The following is a 19,237-nucleotide window of genomic DNA, read 5'->3' as shown; positions in this document are numbered from 1 at the left end:
CACATTTCATCAGAGCCTCCTCGTGCAATTTAGGATGACTTTTAGGCCGCTTGATCATATTTGTTCATGTGTATGATATTCACTATGTGTATGATATGAACTATTTGCTATATTTTCTTCATATTTGAAATCAAATTACTATTGTCACGTATATAAATGTTATATTATTACACATTACACAATATATGTTACACATATATTGTGTGTTCATAAAGACAGCTGTGCAGCGAGGGTTCACTCCCGTACAGCTGTATATAATAAACGTTCTGAAGCTCCTTCTCTGGTGGAGCTTCTCCTGCTGGGCTGCTCCTCCACCCAGCCTCCTTCCCTCTCTCCTCCCTCTCCTCAGCTGTGGTCCTAACCTGGACATTGTGTTTAGTGGCCCCACACTGCCAGGCGCCTCGCAGCTCCGCCTCTCATGGTTACACCGTTGCCATGGCATTTTCAAAAGCCTTTCAGACCTAAGCTGCTAATTTCTGGGGCGTGAGCAGAATTAAGAAACCCCAGATGCAAAACGGCTGGACAAACACTGCCCTCCCCCGCTCTCTCTCTCTTTCTAGCTCCCTCTCTCTATCTCCTTCTCCCTCTCTCTCTCTCCCTTTCCTCCTCTCTCTCTCTCTCTCTCTCTCTCTCTCTATCTATCTCCTTCTCCCTCTCTCTCCCTTTCCCCCCTCTCTCTCTCTCTCTCTCTCTCTCTCTCTCCCTCCCTCCCCCTCTCTCCCTCCCTCTCTCCCACTCTCTCTCCCTTTCTCTCGCTCTTACATTAAATACATAGACTAACAAAAAGCATTTCTGTCCCCCCGCCAATGATTGATGTATACTTTGAATATTGTTCCCCTTTTATTTCTCCCTGGCCTTTTGAAGGTGTCTGTGTTGTTGTTCTCCGCTGTAGGCAGCGACCCTGGCGTTGTGCGACCTCCATGGCACGTGTTGCTGCCTCCAGCTGGGCTGATTAAAGAGAGCGTCCCTCACAGAGGAATCAGAGGCTGAGTCGACCGGCTGACTTCAGCACTGATGCTATGAATGCTTTGTGCGGTGATTGGGGTTTCAGACGTTAAACCCTTCAGCGTCAGGCTCCAAGAGAGCAGAGCCTCATTAACCCAAGGTTCAACAATGCACAGGTGTGGCATTAGAGTTCATTAAAATCATATTTAAAATTAAATATTCACGTTCGCAAGCACCAGCTGGTGTCCCTTCATGCAAATGGATTTTGGGATTGTTTTCGTTTGCAAATTGTTCATAAATGATGCAGGAAAAACCAGCAGGATTTTTTTTCAACAAGAGACATATTCTCTATGAGAGATACAAAGACTATTGAAATATATCAGTGTTGTTATACAGTTACAAATATGCCGCTGTGACATGTTAAAGTGCACAAACATATTAAATGTTATGCATATGTTATTGACATAAATATCACAAATTCTCTGATTGATGCAAAAAAAATCAAAAAATAAATGTGCATCATGATTTTGTTTTCTCCATTTCCATAAAATAAGTTCAAATTACAAATATAATATCAATTAGATATAACTTATTCAGATAAATCATTTTTAAGTTTTTAAATAAATATGCCACATATTACTGAAATACAAGGAACAAGCGTGTCCCTTTGTGTGTGTGAGAGGATCATACTTTGTAGGTGACTGTAATATAATATAATATAATATAATATAATATAATATAATATAATATAATATAATATATCCTTACCTTTGCTGCAAAGAATCTCCTCGTCCAACAAATCAAAGATGAACGTCTTTATTTGATCTTTTCTCCGGTTGTGTCAGGAGACCTGAAGCAGGCGTTGCAGAGAGGAGACCTGAAGCAGGTGGTTGCAGAGAGGAGAGATGAACCAGGCGGTCACAGTGAAGACAGGTTGTGATGTGGAGTCACACAAAGACAGCATGAGAGTGACAGAGAGACAGGGAGAGAGAGAGGGAGAGGGAGACAGAGAGAGAGAGAGGGAGAGGGAGAGATTCAGAGAGAGTGATAGAGAGAGACAGCTAGGGCGAGAGAGAAAGTGAGGGGCAAGAGAGAGAGAGAGGGAGTGAGTGAGAGAGAGCGAGGCAGAGAGAGAGAGTGAGAGAGAGAGAGAAAGAGAGAGAGAGAGAGAGAGCGAGAGGGTGATGAGAGAGGGTGATGACAATAACGTCTTCTTCTGAAAATCTTTTCTGACCATTTATGATTTTTCCCTTCGTCTGAAAATCTTTTCTGACCATTTATGATTTTTCCCTTCGTCTTTTTGTACCTGAAAATCTATATTAGCCCATCAATTTTCAATACCTGGGAAATTGTACTCAGACACGAACACACACACACACAAACACACATGCACACACACACACACACACACACACATGCACACTTGCACACTGGTCGGCTCACACAGTCTCACGTCACATGGTAGAGATCTCCATTGTTCTCCTCAGAGGAGTGGCTGTTTCTGGCTTCCATTTGAAACGTGTACCAAAGCTCTGTTGGCCCTGGGCCCCTCAGCATGTAGAGCTCTGGGGGCCCGGTGTCTGGCCCTTTTGCCCCTCAGCCTGTAGAGCTCTGGGGGCCCGGTGTTTGGCCCGGGGCCCCTCAGCCTGTAGAGCTCTGGGGGCCTGGTGTTTAGCCCTGTGGCCCCTCAGCCTGTACAGCTTTGGGGGCCGGGGGGCCCTCAGCCTGTAGAGCTCTGGGGGCCCGGTGTTTGGGTTTAGGCCCTGGGGCCCCTCAGCATATAGAGCTCTGGGGGCCCAGGGTTTGGGTTTAGGCCCTTCAGACTACTGAGGGAGAAGATCTAGAGTTGGAGTAAAAAACATTGATCGACTTTGCTTTAATTATATTTAATTTCACTGTCAAATAGATTTTCTATTGCAATTATCTGGGACACATTCACACACGCCTCACACAAAGTTCTCCTGTCCTCCTCCTGTCCTCCTGTCCTCCTCCTGTCCTCCAGTCCTCCTCCTGTCCTCCAGTCCTCTAGTCCTCCTGTCCCCTGTGAAGTCTGTCTCCTGGACCAAACAGCCCTCTCCTCTTCCCCTCTTGTCCAGAAACATTGTTATTTTCTCTTCTATTTCTCAGCCCCACTGCTGGAATTGTGCTTTTCAAACCCTTGGTTACAACATGCTCCACATATGTTCCCTTGTGGCGTGAAGAAAGGTGCAGAACAGCTCCCACAAAGTGACCACTCTGTGGGTAATGGCTGCTCATGAACAGAAGAGCAGAGCAACATGACTGGAGACAGAGACGTCTTCAGGAGAAGTAGTGTGTGTGGAAGATGGAAATGTCAAACGGACCAGGGGAGAGAGGGATTACCACTGTTCTGTTCTGTTTCATCCTTTATGTAAGGCTGAACAATGATTGATCCATTGAATCACTCTGGCCAGGCTTAAAGGGGTAGTTCAGGATTTTGGACATCGGGTCTCATTTCTAAGTGAGCCAGTGTGTTATTTATCATTGGAGACAGTTTTCAACACTTTTCATTCAGTCCTTCTAGTTGCAGAAATCGCTGGTGCTAGGCTAGCGCAAGTCGAGGGGAACTGCTAGCCTGCCAATAAAAACAGTTTTACCCACTCCAAAGTACACCCGATGCAAACCAATTATAATGCCAGACTATCGATGTAAATGTCTGTGTTGATAGAATAATATTAAAAATAAAACTATTCTTGTATCGCAATGATTACATTACATTTTGGGGGACTACTTTCTCAGCAGCGGCAGAATTTCACTTTGCTCCGGTGTAGCAACCAATTCACTATAGCAGAAGGTAAACAGAGAAGCGCACTCCAGGTAATATCAGTCCACCGCTGCCATAGCTTGCTTCCAACTCCAAGGATTATAAACTAAATGCAATGCGATGCAAGGGTAAGTTTATTTCTAACGCCCGTATTCCACCGGGGACGTAAGCGCCGCGGAACGGCTGCGCCGCGGTCACTGCTGCTGATTGCTGCCACTCTAATCAATGAAACCATCCCCACCAGGTGCGCCGCGGCGCGTCTCAGCAGCGTCCCAGGAGCGGCGCACCGCGCCGCAGCGCTATCTTTACGCAGCACTTCTATTTTGACGCAAGCCGCTGCTGAACCGCGTCAATTTCCACAGAGCAGATCGAGCCGGGCAGGAAGTGAAATAATAAAAGCCATAGAGCACCCGGTCAATTTTCAAAATAAAACACAATGCTCCGCTCATGTAGCCTATACAACTTCACATCAACATTATGTCATGACCGGTGGCACCAGGTCAGCAGTCAATCAATCAAAGGGTCTCAGAGGGTCGGCAACATGGACGACGAGAGACTTATTATCTAAGTGGAGCAACATAAAATCATTTAGGAAATCACTCATCCTTTTTATAAAGACAATGTGAGAAAGGATTTCCTTTATCCACACAGTTAAAACGTTCAGGATTATCGCGTGATCTCGTGATCTCGCATGAATACGGCTGGCTCGCAAGGCAGCGCGCGCTGCCGTTACGCGCCCGGTGGGGATTGACGCAGGGCACAGGACGCAGCCGTTCCACGACGCAGCCATTCCGCGGCGCTTACGTCCCCGGTGGAATACGGGCGTAACACTATTCTATCAAAATAGACATTTACATCGATAGTCTGCCATTATAATTGGTTTGCCTCGGGAGTGGGTAAAACTGTTTTTATTGGCAGGCTAGCAGTTCCCCTCAACTTGCGCTAGCCTAGCACCAGCGATTTCTGCAACTAGAAGGACTGAATGAAAAGTGTTGAAAATGGTCTCCAATGATAAATAACACACTGGCTCACTTGGAAATGAGACCAGATGTCCAATCCTGAACTACCCCTTTAAGATCGTGTTACAATGAGGAAGGTATGGGTTAGCCTTTCGTTAACGACTTTGATGGAATACCCCTCTAGACTCGGTCGAAACCAAAGCCTTATTTGGCAAGACCAGTGGCCGAGACCGAGACAAGTCGAAGTCCAAATACAAGCGAGTCCGAGATCATAGAAAAACGTCTACTAAACTTCTAAACGTACTACAGCCCTGCTCCTTGGAAGTTTAAACGATTTGACATCCAACATAATTAGTAAGAGCTCGTCATGTCCTGTGAGGAATGTGGATAACGCCTGATGAAATATGATTGGCTGCTGGAGTAGCCTGTCAGCACGTTGACTGTAGGTTACATGATGGCTTTGGGGGCGGGTCCTTAACCGCGGTGATGTCACCAGGTAGAAGCGTGATGCTGGTCAAATCCCACGTGTTCAGCCTTCAGCCATCATACGTGTTCACAGCGAATCCACTTTCCCCGCCGTCTCCCACCGCTGATGGATTGAGTGCTTTCCATTAGTTCTTTGGCTTTCATTTCAAGCTGTTGCAGTGATGTTGTTTATTGCGGTAAACTAAAAATTACACATTAAAGATGCACCCTGACCTTTTTGTTTGCGTGTGCGTGTGTTTATGCGTGCACGTGCATGTACCCGCACGGCATCTCTGGATGAGCGCGTAGGGTTTGAGATGCTGAGTGGCTGGTTCGGTGAATCACTCCCCGAGACAATGAGAGTGGGCTGAGCCCCGCCCCACGGAGGCCCTGCTCCACAGAGGCCCCGCCCCATGCAGGCCCCGCCCCACGCCGGCCCTCCACATAGGCCCCGCCCCACCGAGGTCCCACCCCATGCAGGCCCCGCCCCACGGAGGCCCTGCCCCACAGAGGCCCCGCCCCATGCAGGCCCTGCCCCACAGAGGCCCCGCCCCATGCAGGCCCTGCCCCACAGAGGCCCCACCCCACGCATGCCCCGCCCCACGGAGGTCCCACCCCATGCAGGCCTTGCCCCATGGAGGCCCCGCCCCATAGAGGCCCCGCCCCACGCATGCCCCGCCCCACGGAGGCCCCGCCCCACGGCGGCCTGCTGCTGACGTACTACGGGCAGACCACTGGGGCTCCTGATAGATTGTTATCTTAAATCTTCACAGATTTCTTTAATCTCGGGCGGTAGCAATCAGTACAGATCCCTGTCCCTACTGGGAGCCAATCCCAGTCCCCTGAAGCCCACGCTGGTCTTTACAAACTGGTGCTCCACCCTGCGGTATGTTATTTGTCAGAAATGCCTCCGCCATTTGACAGCTAATTGTTATTGAAATGTTCTGGGAGAACATCTGTTCTCGTACTCCCAGAGTGACCGTCGCTCACCACATATGTGGAACAACGCGGAGAGAGGTAAGGACGATGTTTATTCAGATGTTTACTTTCAAAATCCTCTGAAGCACTGCCTACAAGCCTTTAGATGTGTGTGTGTGTGGATGTTTAGAAAATGAGAAGGTTCTTCAGAACTGCATTGTGTCTGGTTGTCATTAAGACCAGAACTATGTGACACGGATGGAGGAGGAGGAGGAGGAGGAGACACTGATGTAGGTAGAGGAGCGATGAGACACTGATAGAGGAGGAGGAGGAACAGGAGGAGGACACACTGATGGATGATGAGGAGGAGGAGGAGGACAGATGAGACACTACTGATGGAGGAGGAGGCGGAGGAGGAGTGATGCTCACTACACCATCGCTGTAGGGGTGATGGTTCTCACCATTGTAACTATGGAACCTGTAGCTGGTCCTTTTATAATCATTCCTTTAGTCTATGCGTTGTAGGCGTTGTAATGGTTGTCACTGTCCATTACAAGGTAGTTGTTAACGGTTCTGAGTGGAGGTGTCCTTTAACCAGAGCCAGATGATGCGTTAAGAGAAAGGCCTTCTCTGGATTCCCTCCCAACGTCTGGGCGCATTTGCAAATCGGCAATTGGCATAATATTGAAATTTAAAACATCTAGAAAATAAAGTGTAATCTCCATCCAGCAATATGTCGTATAATTGTTAACACTTGAGAAAATACAGGTAGGATATAATGAGCACAAAAGTAAATTGGACAAGTTTTTCATCTTAACATTGGTGAATCTGTGATGATGAGTAAGGCTCCAATATAAGCCTGCAACAAGAACACAGCCTACAATACAAGTCCTTTGCTAATGATTTTTTAAGCACTGCTTTGTGACATGAATTGCATTTTATTCCTTATGAAGTCCTTTCCTTAGTGAAGTCAGGGTCTGTGGTAAAAATGTACAAAGGCTTCAGTGAGAGACTGGGAGAGACTGTCAAACAACCTTCTTCTGTTGGAAATACATTAATGTTATGTGTCAAACAAAGCAGATGATGGCTGCTCTGTGAGGATATATGTGTCTCAGGGATGGCACTAGGATGTAGTGTGAAGTGGGCCTCCTAGCTACTCCCAATGGATTCCCATTCCCTCCCTGATGGATTAGACAGGAGTGTGAATGTGTGGGCCAGCATATTGCTTGGGATGCGCACTGTGCCTGTGAGAGAGAGACGTCATCAATTATCATGTATGAAGTGAAGTGAAGTGCCAGATAATGACTTTGTGTGGTTGTGTGTGGTTATGGGGAGACCACTTATCTGCACAGAACCAATTTACACTTTCTTATGCCGAACATCTCTGGGAATCAGGACACGGCTGTGAGCAATGGCAGCTGGGGAAGGCTCTGAAGATAGCGAGGACACATCTGCTTCTTAAAGCAGCTGAACACAGACATTTTCATATCTTTGAGAAGCTCTGTGTGTAGCTCCAAGCTTAAAGATTAAAATACCTTTGAGTCATCATATCCAATAGTGCTCCATTACAATTCTCAAATGATTGACATCATCAACACCCTTGGTTAATTAAATTCAATACAGCTGCAACGTTTTTAATATTTGTCAGGAAAGCAAAGGCCTACTAAAGAACTCAGGATGGGTTTTCATTAGACAGCACTGCCATCTTGTGGAACACTTTTATCAACATGGTATCTTTTTTATTTGTTTTCAGCATTTGCCCATAACAGCGAATTGTTTTAAAAACTGGTATGTTATTAGAAAATACAAGTACAATGGTACAAAGTACAAATAGTATTTTTTAAAGAAACACCATTTTGGTATAACTCAGAAGGCCTCAAAAAACAGTGGTTATATTAGAGAAAAAAATATGGTAGACATAACGTTCAGAAATGAGTCAATTCATAAAGAAATTGCCAAGAAAGGTTTACATAACTTTTACCACTACAAGACTTCAAAATAGTCTCACTTTACAAGTACCATGTTTAGCATCAGTTCATTGTATAGTATGTGGCAATTAAGCTATGCTTCCAAGGCACAGAAATATAACAGAAATATAACATGCAATGCAATTCTAACAAAAAACATTGAGGACATACACGGATCAGTTGCTAATGAGTTCCTAACCACTGCTTAGTGTCATAAAGTCTGAAGGCTTGATCTGCTTTAGACTCTCCAAAGCCTCTTCTTGAGTGATCTTCTTCCATTCCTCTGGCAGGTCAGCTGGTTTCTTCTCATATTCCTCCGCAAACCTTTCATTGAATCTCGCCATCACATACCTGCAAACAGCGGCCAACAGTTTGATTACCATACAGTTTCATGACGTGATATATGTGTATGAATAGCTTTTAATGATAATGGGACTTATAGTTAAAGCAATGGTTAACTTGAACTGACCTCCAGTAAGTGCCGGGCGTCTGGCTGGCTAGCTGCTCGGGGGGGATGCTCCAGTCCTGGGGGATGGTGTGGTTCTCTCTGGTCAGGGCCTTGCTGTCCGTGTCTTTGCTCGCAGACAGGTTGTCCTGAGCTAGCTCCGCGGGGCAGCTCATGTGAGAGAGGGACGGGGAGCGGTCACAGGTGTATGACAGCAGGCCTCTGGGGCGGTGCAGCCGGGGCCGGTGCACCTGGTGCCCATCGTCAGGGGCTCCACAGGGGGTTCTGCAGAGAGGACAGTGCTCCTGGCAGCCTCTGACTCTGTGGTAGAGAGCATCCTGGGGCTGCAGGGGGAGGGCCCGGAGCAGGTTGCTCGCGTCAACGTCCCTGGAGAACTCCTGGGCCAGAGCCAGACGCAACTGGGCGAGGGTCTCCAGCAGACAGCTGATGAAGCGGTCCCACTCCACGGTGATCCTGAAGAGGGGGCTGTCCAGAGTGTCCCTGGGGACCTCCACATCTCCGTCCAGCTCCAGGGTGAGGCACACCTTCTCCAGCAGCAGCGTTGTGTCGCTGAGCACTCCGCTGGTGCCCTCGGCTGCCAGGCTCACAGCCGCCGCCATCTTCCCGATGATTTGACCAAGGCGCTGTTGCCTCCAGTTCTCTAAGCCTTGTGATGCCGAGAGGTGAACCACCACCCTTTCGTGGATCCTCCGGTGGTAGAACGTGTCGAAGGAATGCAGGTATTCCAGGTAGGACTCAAAGCTGTCCTCTGCTAGAAGCTCCTCCAGTAGGCTGCAGTTGAAGCCCCATGGGGACAGGTACTGCCCGGTTCTGTCCTGGTGGATCATCTCGTCCATGAGGAGCGACCCTAGGGGCCTGTGGATGTAGCCCAGAGCCGTAGGTTTAAGGGACATGGTGGTGAAGGCCTCCGCCGTCCTCTGACACTGGTCTCTCTTACGGAACTGGTAGATAAATTCTGCTTGGTACCTTTCTTTGGCTCCATTGATAAAGGTCAAAAGGTCGGTGTCCTTAGCATAACGGTCGTGGATTTCTTGAAAGTCTTGGCATGCGTAGCTGCAGAGGTAAACCTTCAAATCCACTTCAAAGACCGACCTGATTTCTATTGGGTTTTCTGTCAACGTTTTCTCTACATTTTTTAACACATCTTCAATGTAGCTATCAGAGAAGTCTGCTAGCAATCTGGATTTCAGAGCAACATATTCATTGTAATTGTTTATAATATCGCATGCCAATTGGTGAGCCTCTATTATCTGTTGTCTGTTGTTGTCTCCGATGTGTTTCATTCTGCTCAGGTACCCAAAGTGATCATCATTAACCACAAACTCAGAGTCTTTCTTTACGGCAATATCTTCAAGTTTGTTGAGGTGCTTCTGGAGCTCACGCTGGATGAGATTGGCCCTCAGAATGACTTTTACTCTTGCACAGATATCATTTGTCGTTGAGGGTCGGAAGTTCAAGTTTGACAATGCATTTTTCCATGATTCCTCAAATTCTTTTTCCAGCTGTGCATCTTCAAACAGGATGTTGTTTAATTTGCTGGCCTCTGTCAATTTGTTATGCTTAGACTCCAGCTCTGTGTCTAAAATTGCCTGGAAGTTCTCAAGCTGGGTGGATGAATAAATATTCTCCTTGGCTGACTCTAGTCTTCCTAACATGTCTTCTGTGGTCTGCTCCTCGAGTTGTGTCAAACGATCCATTAAGTTTGGTCTGTAAGTCTCGAGGTATGTTTTGTGAAGGTCATCCTTCCTCAAATATGATTCCACTTGTGACACCATTTTGTGAACCCCTGTTTTGACCTCTTGAATAGCTTCCTCTTTGAGTGTACCAAGGAGGCCGCTGCTGACCCCAGTCTCTGCAGTTCTGGCCTTGCTGTCGCTCAACCTCGTTGTTGCACTGTAAAACCATCCCTCCATGTTCTCCAAGAAGTCTTTTTCCCACTGTGAGAGCTCTGTGCACAGCATACAAAAGGCCTCAGCTACTTCAATATTCTGCAACCCTATGGAGAAAGACTGAGCTTTAACATCCTCCCAAACAGCAATCAAGCGACTCATAAAGTCGGCCAGTCCCCAGTCTTTCGATTTGGCTCCACAGCTCTTCAACGCAGCAAACACATTCTTCTTGACCTCGAGGACAGCCTCACTGTACCCTTCATCCACTGGTCCAGAGAGGGAGGCGTTTTGCCATGGCCCCATGACACAAGGGGCGCTGCCTTCAGCCTGTGTGCTGAGTAGATCAAACGTGCCTGAATCCTCTGAATCCTCAGGCTCTGTCTGAAGAATCCTCCCCACGCGCCCTATTTGCAAGGCTTGTAATTGGCTGTTTAGATGTTCATCCTGTTTGACAAGCTGGCAAATGGGTGCTAATCCATAGCCCTCGGTGCGTAGGAGGGCATTGACTACCACATTGAGGTAATATTGTAATCCATTACCCTCACATGAGGCTATGTTGTGAATCAAAACATCACTGATTCTCGTCGCTACTGTAGCCATCTCATTGTCTCTGAAAAGGCTTAATGAGGCTTTCTCTGAGTCTAGTTGGGGACTACAGAGTCCTTCCACATTAACTAGTATCAGAAATTCACAAGCCAATTCCTTCCTCAGGTCCTCAGGTACACTTAAAGGCAGCATGTAAATACCTTTTGTGAACCTTCTTTTTAATTCAGGAACATTGACTCCAAACAATGCCAAAAGCAGGTCAGAGTTCCCACTGTGATGCACTCCTATGGTGGACAACACTCGCACCCTGAACTGTTTGCGAGCCATGCGGCGGTTGAACTCTGCCAGAACGGCGCCCAGCCACTTTGTGGGGATGTTTGAGGCGTCTCCGTCCATTATCTCTAGCGGAACTCCGTAGAGAAGTAAATCTGCAGCTATACTTGGAAGACGCAACACATTGTGGCTCCCACTGCCTTGACTGGCGTGATTCAGCTCGAAGATCAACCCCATCTCACGCAGAAAGTGCTCAAGACCAAGAGAGGAAGGATCTAACTCTGAGGTGCAGGAATCCAGATCTGTAGTCAGAGAAGCATCTGATACATCTGACACCAGGTTCAGTCCCTCAGGATCATTACAGTTCAAATCAACAGTATTTTCCACAGACATTAGCTGCTGTACAACACTGTAAGGGGGTGGATCGCTGTTCTGGATCTCCTGAAAGCTTGGTGGTTCACTTTCTAATTGATCTTGAGGTTCATCTTCCATTTCATCAATTGAAATTAGACGGAAACGAAAATGATGGTGAATGTCATCTTCATCATCAACATTCCCATTGGGCCTATTTTCAGAGTCATCTTCCTGCTTTGTCTCATCATTTTGTAGTGTCCGGATATTGTGATCTATTGGTCTTCTCTGCATTGCCTGAAGCCTCAGCTTCATCCAGCTCAGAAAATAGATTCTTTCCTCTTTGTTTGATGTGAAGAGAGTGTCTGTAAAAGTCTTCATGGCATTGCTCATCCTGTAACTGCTTGGCTTCAAACGGGCTCTGCTTCTTTTCTTTTTCAGTGGAGGGATAGTTTTCTCTCCTGCTCTTTTCTGTTGACACTCCTCTTTCTCTTGTACAGCTGCCTTGGCCCACGCTTCCCCCTGCAGGGATAACTGTTTCTCTCTGAACTGAGTAGAACCCTCCTCTAAACCAAGCAACACCTCCCCAGCTCTAGCCTTTGCATTCTTACACTTGGGGCCTTCATCCAAACATAAGCCTTCTTCCAATGCTATACTTGCTGCATCTTCAAGTGACATAGGCTTCATTTGACCTGGTAACAGAACATTCAGGGTCTGACGTAGCAGATGAGCAAGCTCTTCTTCACCAAGACCTCCACCTGACAGCACAGAACCCTTGGGCAGACCCACATCTTCCTCCAGACTTTTACTGACAAACCCCACAACCCTTTTCGCACCCTCATCTTCTGGAGGTGGCTCGAGATCAATGAGGATGAGCTTGCTCGCCATGCCTTTCCATAAAGATAGAAGATCCCTGTCCTTCTCCTTGAGAGTGCCACAGAACACCACCACAGCTGAGGAGGCACGGCACAGGAGTCGGAGGCGGTTCTCATGTGCTTCTGCGTCGCCCCGTAGATTGGAGATCACCACAGGTTCAGGGAAAGCATCGGTCTCAGGGTCTCCACTGGGAAGACACCATCCGACCTCCACCAAACCATCGCCCAGTCTCCGGTGGCTCTGCCCTCCGTCCATCCCCCGGTGGAGGAACATGTCGCCGCGGGAACCAGCTCCTGCCGTCATGTGACTTAAAACCTTTGACTTGGAGGTGCTACAATGACCAAGCTTCACACAGGAGACCAGTGGCATGCATGTACTGGCCAAATCAACTTCTAAGGACAATTTTGATTGAGCAACAGACTGGGGCCTCCACTGGCTCACAACACTTCTCAAAGGCCAAAGGAGGAACAGGCCAGGCAGCTCTGGATTCAAGGACGGAAGGACCAGGGGCACAGCAAACTGGCATTGCACCATGCGCACTGCAATTTCTTGCTGAAGAAAGCTGTCGGCAGACATGTAGACGCCTGTGAGCAGATCCAGTGGATTCACTGCACAGCAGGACTCATCTGTGTGTCCATCGATCATGGGGTTCTCTGCCGGGGGCTGAGGTGCGTCCCTGTTGGGCATCACACAGAGTGGACTGCGAGCGTCCGGTCTGAGCAGCCAGAGGCGCTGGAGGAAGGCATGGGGGAGGTCCTTGGGCGTCAGAGGAGGCTGGAGCTCTTTGCTCCAGGAGCTGATGTCCAGCATGGAGGCCAAGTTCAGGGGTGTATCCCAGAACTCCTCCAGTCCCATCTTCATCAGGACCTCTGCCTTTGTGTTCTCCATGAGGAGTTCTGGATGAGAAACACAGTCTCCATTTAGGGTTATAAAGGTTGTAATTATAGCGATTAAACAAATGGCATTATATTGTTTATTGTTAAATAGTAAATATTGATTTTTTGTTTGATAGTTTGTTTGATGGTACACTTAACCTTTACTGGGTTAAGTGTCAACACTGCCAGCAGAATTTAATTACATTACATTATTATTGAATAATTATATTTTTTAATTGTTCAATTATTAAATAACTATGTTTTCAAAAAGGTTTAGATGTGACCGGTGACAAATTTAAGCAAAACCCTTCTCACTTGTCTTAAAGTCCTTCACATAGAAAACCTACTTTTTTTCTGGCTGCCCAGCTTCCTGGAACGCTTGAGCGACATGTCTGGGCACCTGGGCTCCTCCCCTTTTGATCACCTGACGTGTCTCCTCTCAAAGCAGTCACTGCCAAAAACAACCAGTTTGACACTTATTCAGTCATCATAACGATCATCATGCAGGTTAGTGAACGTATGCAGCAAACCAAGTTGTTTTCATTCTTTTGGACTTTCAAATATAGCGAGACACATTTATCTAATTCAAAGTTCACATGCAGAACAAAACATAATTTAACATGACATGAGTAATGAAGGTAGGCTGAACCAGTGAGTCAGAGTGGTCGGCAGGTAGAATCACAACCTTCAGGTGATACAGGTCACATGAGCATTTAGGTCTGTACACTACTCGCACAGTCAATTACAAATAAAGAGTCATCCAAATCATTGGTAACCCTTCACAATAAGGGTACCTTAATAAACCATTAATAAACATTAGTTGTAATGTTTACACATTATTTAATGCTAGCCCTAATGCTAATGCTGTGTAATTATTCTTTCTACTGCATTTACTAATGTAAAAGTGTGTCATATTTATTTTGTTAAGTGTCATCAAATCATTTTAAAATGAGTCAAATACATGACGTACTTCACATACTTGACATTGACTCTCTAATGTTGGTTTCCATGCAGATGATCAGACTTGTGTATAAACTATGCGACCACATCATTTCGGAGAGGAAGCCAGTTTTTCCTGTCCTTTATCTCTCGGCCGTGCTTCACTAGAAGTCCCCCATTGTTAATCTTTAACTGTCATGTCATGTCTCACCCATGGGTCAGACCAATGTCACGATACGAGAACAATCTGATCTGAGGAAATGGTATGGTTCTATTACAAAGCCTCCTCTTTGATATCAGAACTGGCCTCACTAATCCACATTTAATCAAGGGGTTTTCTTGCCTGCATTTTCATTTGCAGACTTGTTTTCCTTTTCTAGTATACCTACAGTGTAGCACTCTGATACATGAAGCATCTTTTCTTAAGCATTTTCCAAAGACACAGCATTTTAAACCCTCTGTACTAAACCCTTACCTGCTTCCATGGGCAATAATGAACTGCATAAGTAATGAAGATAATAAAATAACCAACCCTAACTCAAAGTACTTTCTTACCTGTTGCTCCTCACACAAGTCTGAGAAGGGAATCTTGAGAAGCCTTGACATTTAAACACATTTCCCAGTTCCTCTGTCTCTGTTTCTGTCTCTCTCTCTCTCTCTCTGTCTCTCTCTCTCTGTCTCTTTCCCTCTCTCTCCCCCCCTCACTCTCTGTCTCTCCACCCTCTCTCTCCCTCTCTCTCTCTCTCTCTCTCTCTCTCCCTGTCTCTGTCTCTCAGCCTTTATATCTGTCGTGTGGTGTGATGGGCCTCATGTGAAGGAGGCCATGTGCCCCGCCCACACACGTATTGAGCTGAATATCTGATGAGCTGATTATGATGAAACACGTTGGGAGGAGCAGCTGTCAAACAAGATGAACCTTCTGATAACCCTCCGTATCACCAGAGATCAGTGTCGTAGCACGCTGTCTGCTCCACCATGGTGACGCAGAGATCAGAGTGGTAGGCCCCTGTGCGGACCAGCAGGGGGCAGACCAGAGATCAGTGTGGTAGGCCCCTGTGCGGACCAGCAGGGGGCAGACCAGAGATCAGTGTGGTAGGCCCCTGTCCGGAATACTAACCCTATGGCTAACTCTAACCCTCTCACTAATACTAACCCTATCGCTATCAATAATACTTACCCTATCACTAATACTAACCCTATCGCTAATACTAACCCTTCCACTAATACTAACTCTATCGCTAACACTAACCCTTCCACTAACACTAACCCTTCCACTAATACTAACCCTTCCACTAACACTAACCCTTCCACTAACACTAACCCTTCCACTAACACTAACCCTTTCACTAACACTAACCCTGTCACTAACAGTAACCCTTCCACTAACACTAACCCTTCCACTAACACTAACCCTTCCACTAACACTAACCCTATCACTAACACTAACCCTTCCACTAACACTAACCCTTTCACTAACACTAACCCTGTCACTAACAGTAACCCTATCACTAACAGTAACCCTATCACTAATACTAACCATATCACTAATACTAACCCTATACTCGCCCTATCATTCACCAACAAAACCCAACCGGTCAACCAAACCCAAACCCTAAACCCAAACCCTCTGCTGACACTGATCCTATAATCCAGCTCCTCTAAACTGTTCCTACTGTCAGTGAGTGAACCAGGGTGAGGTTAAACCCTGGCTCCAGACCCCCTGGCTCCAGACCGTCAGGGTCCAGACCCCCTGGCTCCAGACCATGAGGGTCCAGACCATCAGGGTCCAGACCGTCAGGGTCCAGACCCAGGGTCCAGACCCCCTGGCTCCAGACCATGAGGGTCCAGACCATCAGAGTCCAGACCGTGAGGGTCCAGACCATGAGGGTCCAGACCGTCAGGGTCCAGGCAGTGAGGGTCCAGACCGTGAGGGTCATCCTGCTCATCCTGCCCAGCAGCCAATAGAAACCCAGCAGTGTGTGGCGGGTGTGTGAGGGCGCTGACCTCTCCTTCCTGCGTTGATCTTGGCGTCGCTGTAGGGAGCTGACAGCACAGCTGAGGATAAGTGCTCTCCCAGCAAAGATTAGTGCGTCTCTATTCCTGAACTGTAAAGCACATTAGCGGTCTTACTGAGCAAGAGTGCTAGACTGCGTGTGTGGTGTGTGTGTGTGTGTGTTGGCCCCTTTCTGAGTCGTCTCTGAGCACCGTTTGGACCAGAGTGTTGGCTACCTGTTGAGGAGTGTAACAGAGGACTGTAACAGAGGAGTGTAAAAGAGGACTAACAGAGAAGTGTGACACACAGGAGTGTAACAGAGGACTAAACACTGGAGTGTAACAGAGGAGTGTAAAAGAGGACTAACAGAGGAGTGAGACGCAGAGGAGTGTGACAGAGGACTAACAGAGTGTGAACTACGTTGGACAGGATGCTGGTCACCATGCTCACTGCCATGTTCGTGATGGTCCGCGCTGCAGAGTCGGTAAGATAAGTTAAGTTAAGATGAGCTGATTAAGGTGAAACACGTCGTCGGGAGTGGCTGGAGACTAGATGTACCTTCTGATTAACCTCCGTATCGTTACTGGGCCAGGGAGGACTCTCAAAGGTTCAGCCCGTCCTTGTGTCTATTACAGTATCACCCTGTATTTTGAAGGCCAAAACAATTAAGTAAAAGGTAGACACATAATTAAAAACAAACATTATAATAACAATGGATATTGCAAAACTATAACTACTTCTGCTGTTGATGAATAAAGTTAAAAAATATATATAGTATTGGCAGTCAGTGCAGTATTTGTTAAACTCAACTGTTTCAACTGCTGGTTTTGGGTTAGGGTTAGGGTTAGGGTTAGGGTTAGGGTTAAGGTTAGGGTTAGTCTAATGTGCTCATGGTTTGTTTTGTACACTTGTTACACGGTCATATACCGTCATGTTATTCACAGAACAAGTAGAGTAACTGGACTTCAGCACTTATAAAGGACCTGTGGCGCGCACACACACACACACACACACACACACACACACACACACACACACACACACACACACATAAACACACATACATAAACACATATCTACACACACACACAAACACCCACGTTTATACACACACACACACACACACACACACACACACACACACACACACACACGTTTATACACACACACACACACCCAAACAAACCAAATATACACACACACACACACACACACACACACACACACACACATTTATACACACATTTATATGCACAAACACACAAACAAACACACATACACACACACACACACATTTATACACACACACACACACACATATTTATATTTACACATTTCTACACACACACACACACACACACACACACACACACACACACACACATATTTATATACACACATGTATACACACACACTCAAACAAACACACATGAACATATACATACCCCCCGCCCCCGTCCTGCCTCTCTCCAGCTCCTGGAGCGTCTGGCGGGCCCGCAGGACCCCCGGCCCTACATGGTGCACCAGCCCCTCCCCTGGCAGGTCCACTCCGTCTCCCACCGCCGCCGCAGCAGCAGGATGGATGAGGTACTAGACACCCACAGCCCAGCACCCACACCCCAGCACCCACACAGCACCCACACCCCACCCACACCCCAGCACCCACAGCCCAGCACCCACACCGCAGCACCCACACCGCAGCACCCACACAGCACCCACAGCCCAGCACCCACACCGCAGCACCCACACCGCAGCACCCACACCGCAGCACCCACAGCCCAGCACCCACACCCCAGCACCCACACAGCACCCACACCGCAGCACCCACACCGCAGCACCCACAGCCCAGCACCCACACCGCAGCACCCACACCGCAGCACCCACAGCCCAGCACCCACACAGCACCCACACAGCACCCACACAGCACCCACACCGCAGCACCCACAGCCCAGCACCCACACAGCACCCACACAGCAGCACCCTCCTCAGCCTCCCATCCCCCATCTCTGCTACAGTGAGTACAGTGGGTACAGTGGGTGGTGGGTACAGTGGGAACAGTGGGTACAGTGGGTGGTGGGTACAGTGGGAACAGTGGGTACAGTGGGTGGTGGGTACAGTGGGAACAGTGGGTACAGTGGGCGGTGGGTACAGTGGGAACAGTGGGTACAGTGGGTGGTGGGTACAGTGGGAACAGTGGGCCAGTCTGCCTTTTCAAATTGACTTCATCTTATGTCAACTTTTCATCTTCTTCAATAGTTCATAACCAATATTTCAGTTATCATTTTTATGATATTGTTTGGGGGAATGTCCCCCCCCCCCAGGGGTCAGGGCAGGCCTGCAGGCTGATTGGTTGGCGCTAAGCCCCAGTCCTCTGGGCTCCTCCCCCCCACAGGCTGCGGCCCTAATCCCTGGGGAGGGATTGTGTCTGAGGCCATCTCTGTAGTGCTCACACACACCACGCAGGGGCAGCCCACACACACACGCACGCGCACGCACACACACACACACACACACACACCACGCAGGGGCAGCCCACACACACACGCAGGTGCACGCACACACACACACACACACACACCACATCACACGCACGCACACACACACACACCACGCAGGGGCAGCCCACACACACACGCACGCGCACGCACACACACCACACCACACGCACGCACACCACTTTCACACACACACACACACACACACACACACTTATACTCACACACACACACACACACACACACACACACACACACACCCTAACTCACCAATAAACAGTACACAACTACAGGATGGACTACAGGATGTCAAAGTTCTGATCTGATTCATTCACTTGAATTACTGGAGAGAAATCCACGGTATGCGGTTCAGGCGATGTCGTGACAGGTGACATTCTGGACCTGCGACCGTGCGTCTGTCCATCTGTCTGACTATCTGTCCATCTGGGCGGGTCTCTGAGGAATGACGTCTGTGACGCAGCTCTCCGGTGATCGGTA

General features: G+C 47.9%; 1 protein-coding gene across 1 annotated transcript; it reads right to left on the bottom strand.

Annotated features, from left to right (window-relative positions):
- Nucleotides 1-8,230: 8,230 nt before the first annotated feature.
- On the bottom strand, nucleotides 8,231-13,702 carry gvin1l2 (GTPase, very large interferon inducible 1-like 2; the record flags this gene model as incomplete). Its single annotated transcript, XM_084466397.1, has 5 exons — nucleotides 8,231-8,387; nucleotides 8,506-10,835; nucleotides 11,244-11,489; nucleotides 11,859-13,333; nucleotides 13,660-13,702. The coding sequence occupies 5 exons, from the start codon at nucleotides 13,700-13,702 to the stop codon at nucleotides 8,231-8,233; spliced, it is 4,251 nt and encodes a 1,416-aa protein (XP_084322523.1).
- Between the last annotated feature and the right edge of the window lie 5,535 nt (nucleotides 13,703-19,237).

Source organism: Micromesistius poutassou, assembly GCF_964030765.1.
Source record: "Micromesistius poutassou genome assembly, chromosome: 4".
In the NCBI taxonomy this organism is placed as follows: Eukaryota; Metazoa; Chordata; class Actinopteri; order Gadiformes; family Gadidae; genus Micromesistius; species Micromesistius poutassou.
The sequence above is the reverse complement of the archived record's forward strand: the minus strand, read 5'-3'. Positions and strand labels throughout refer to the sequence as shown.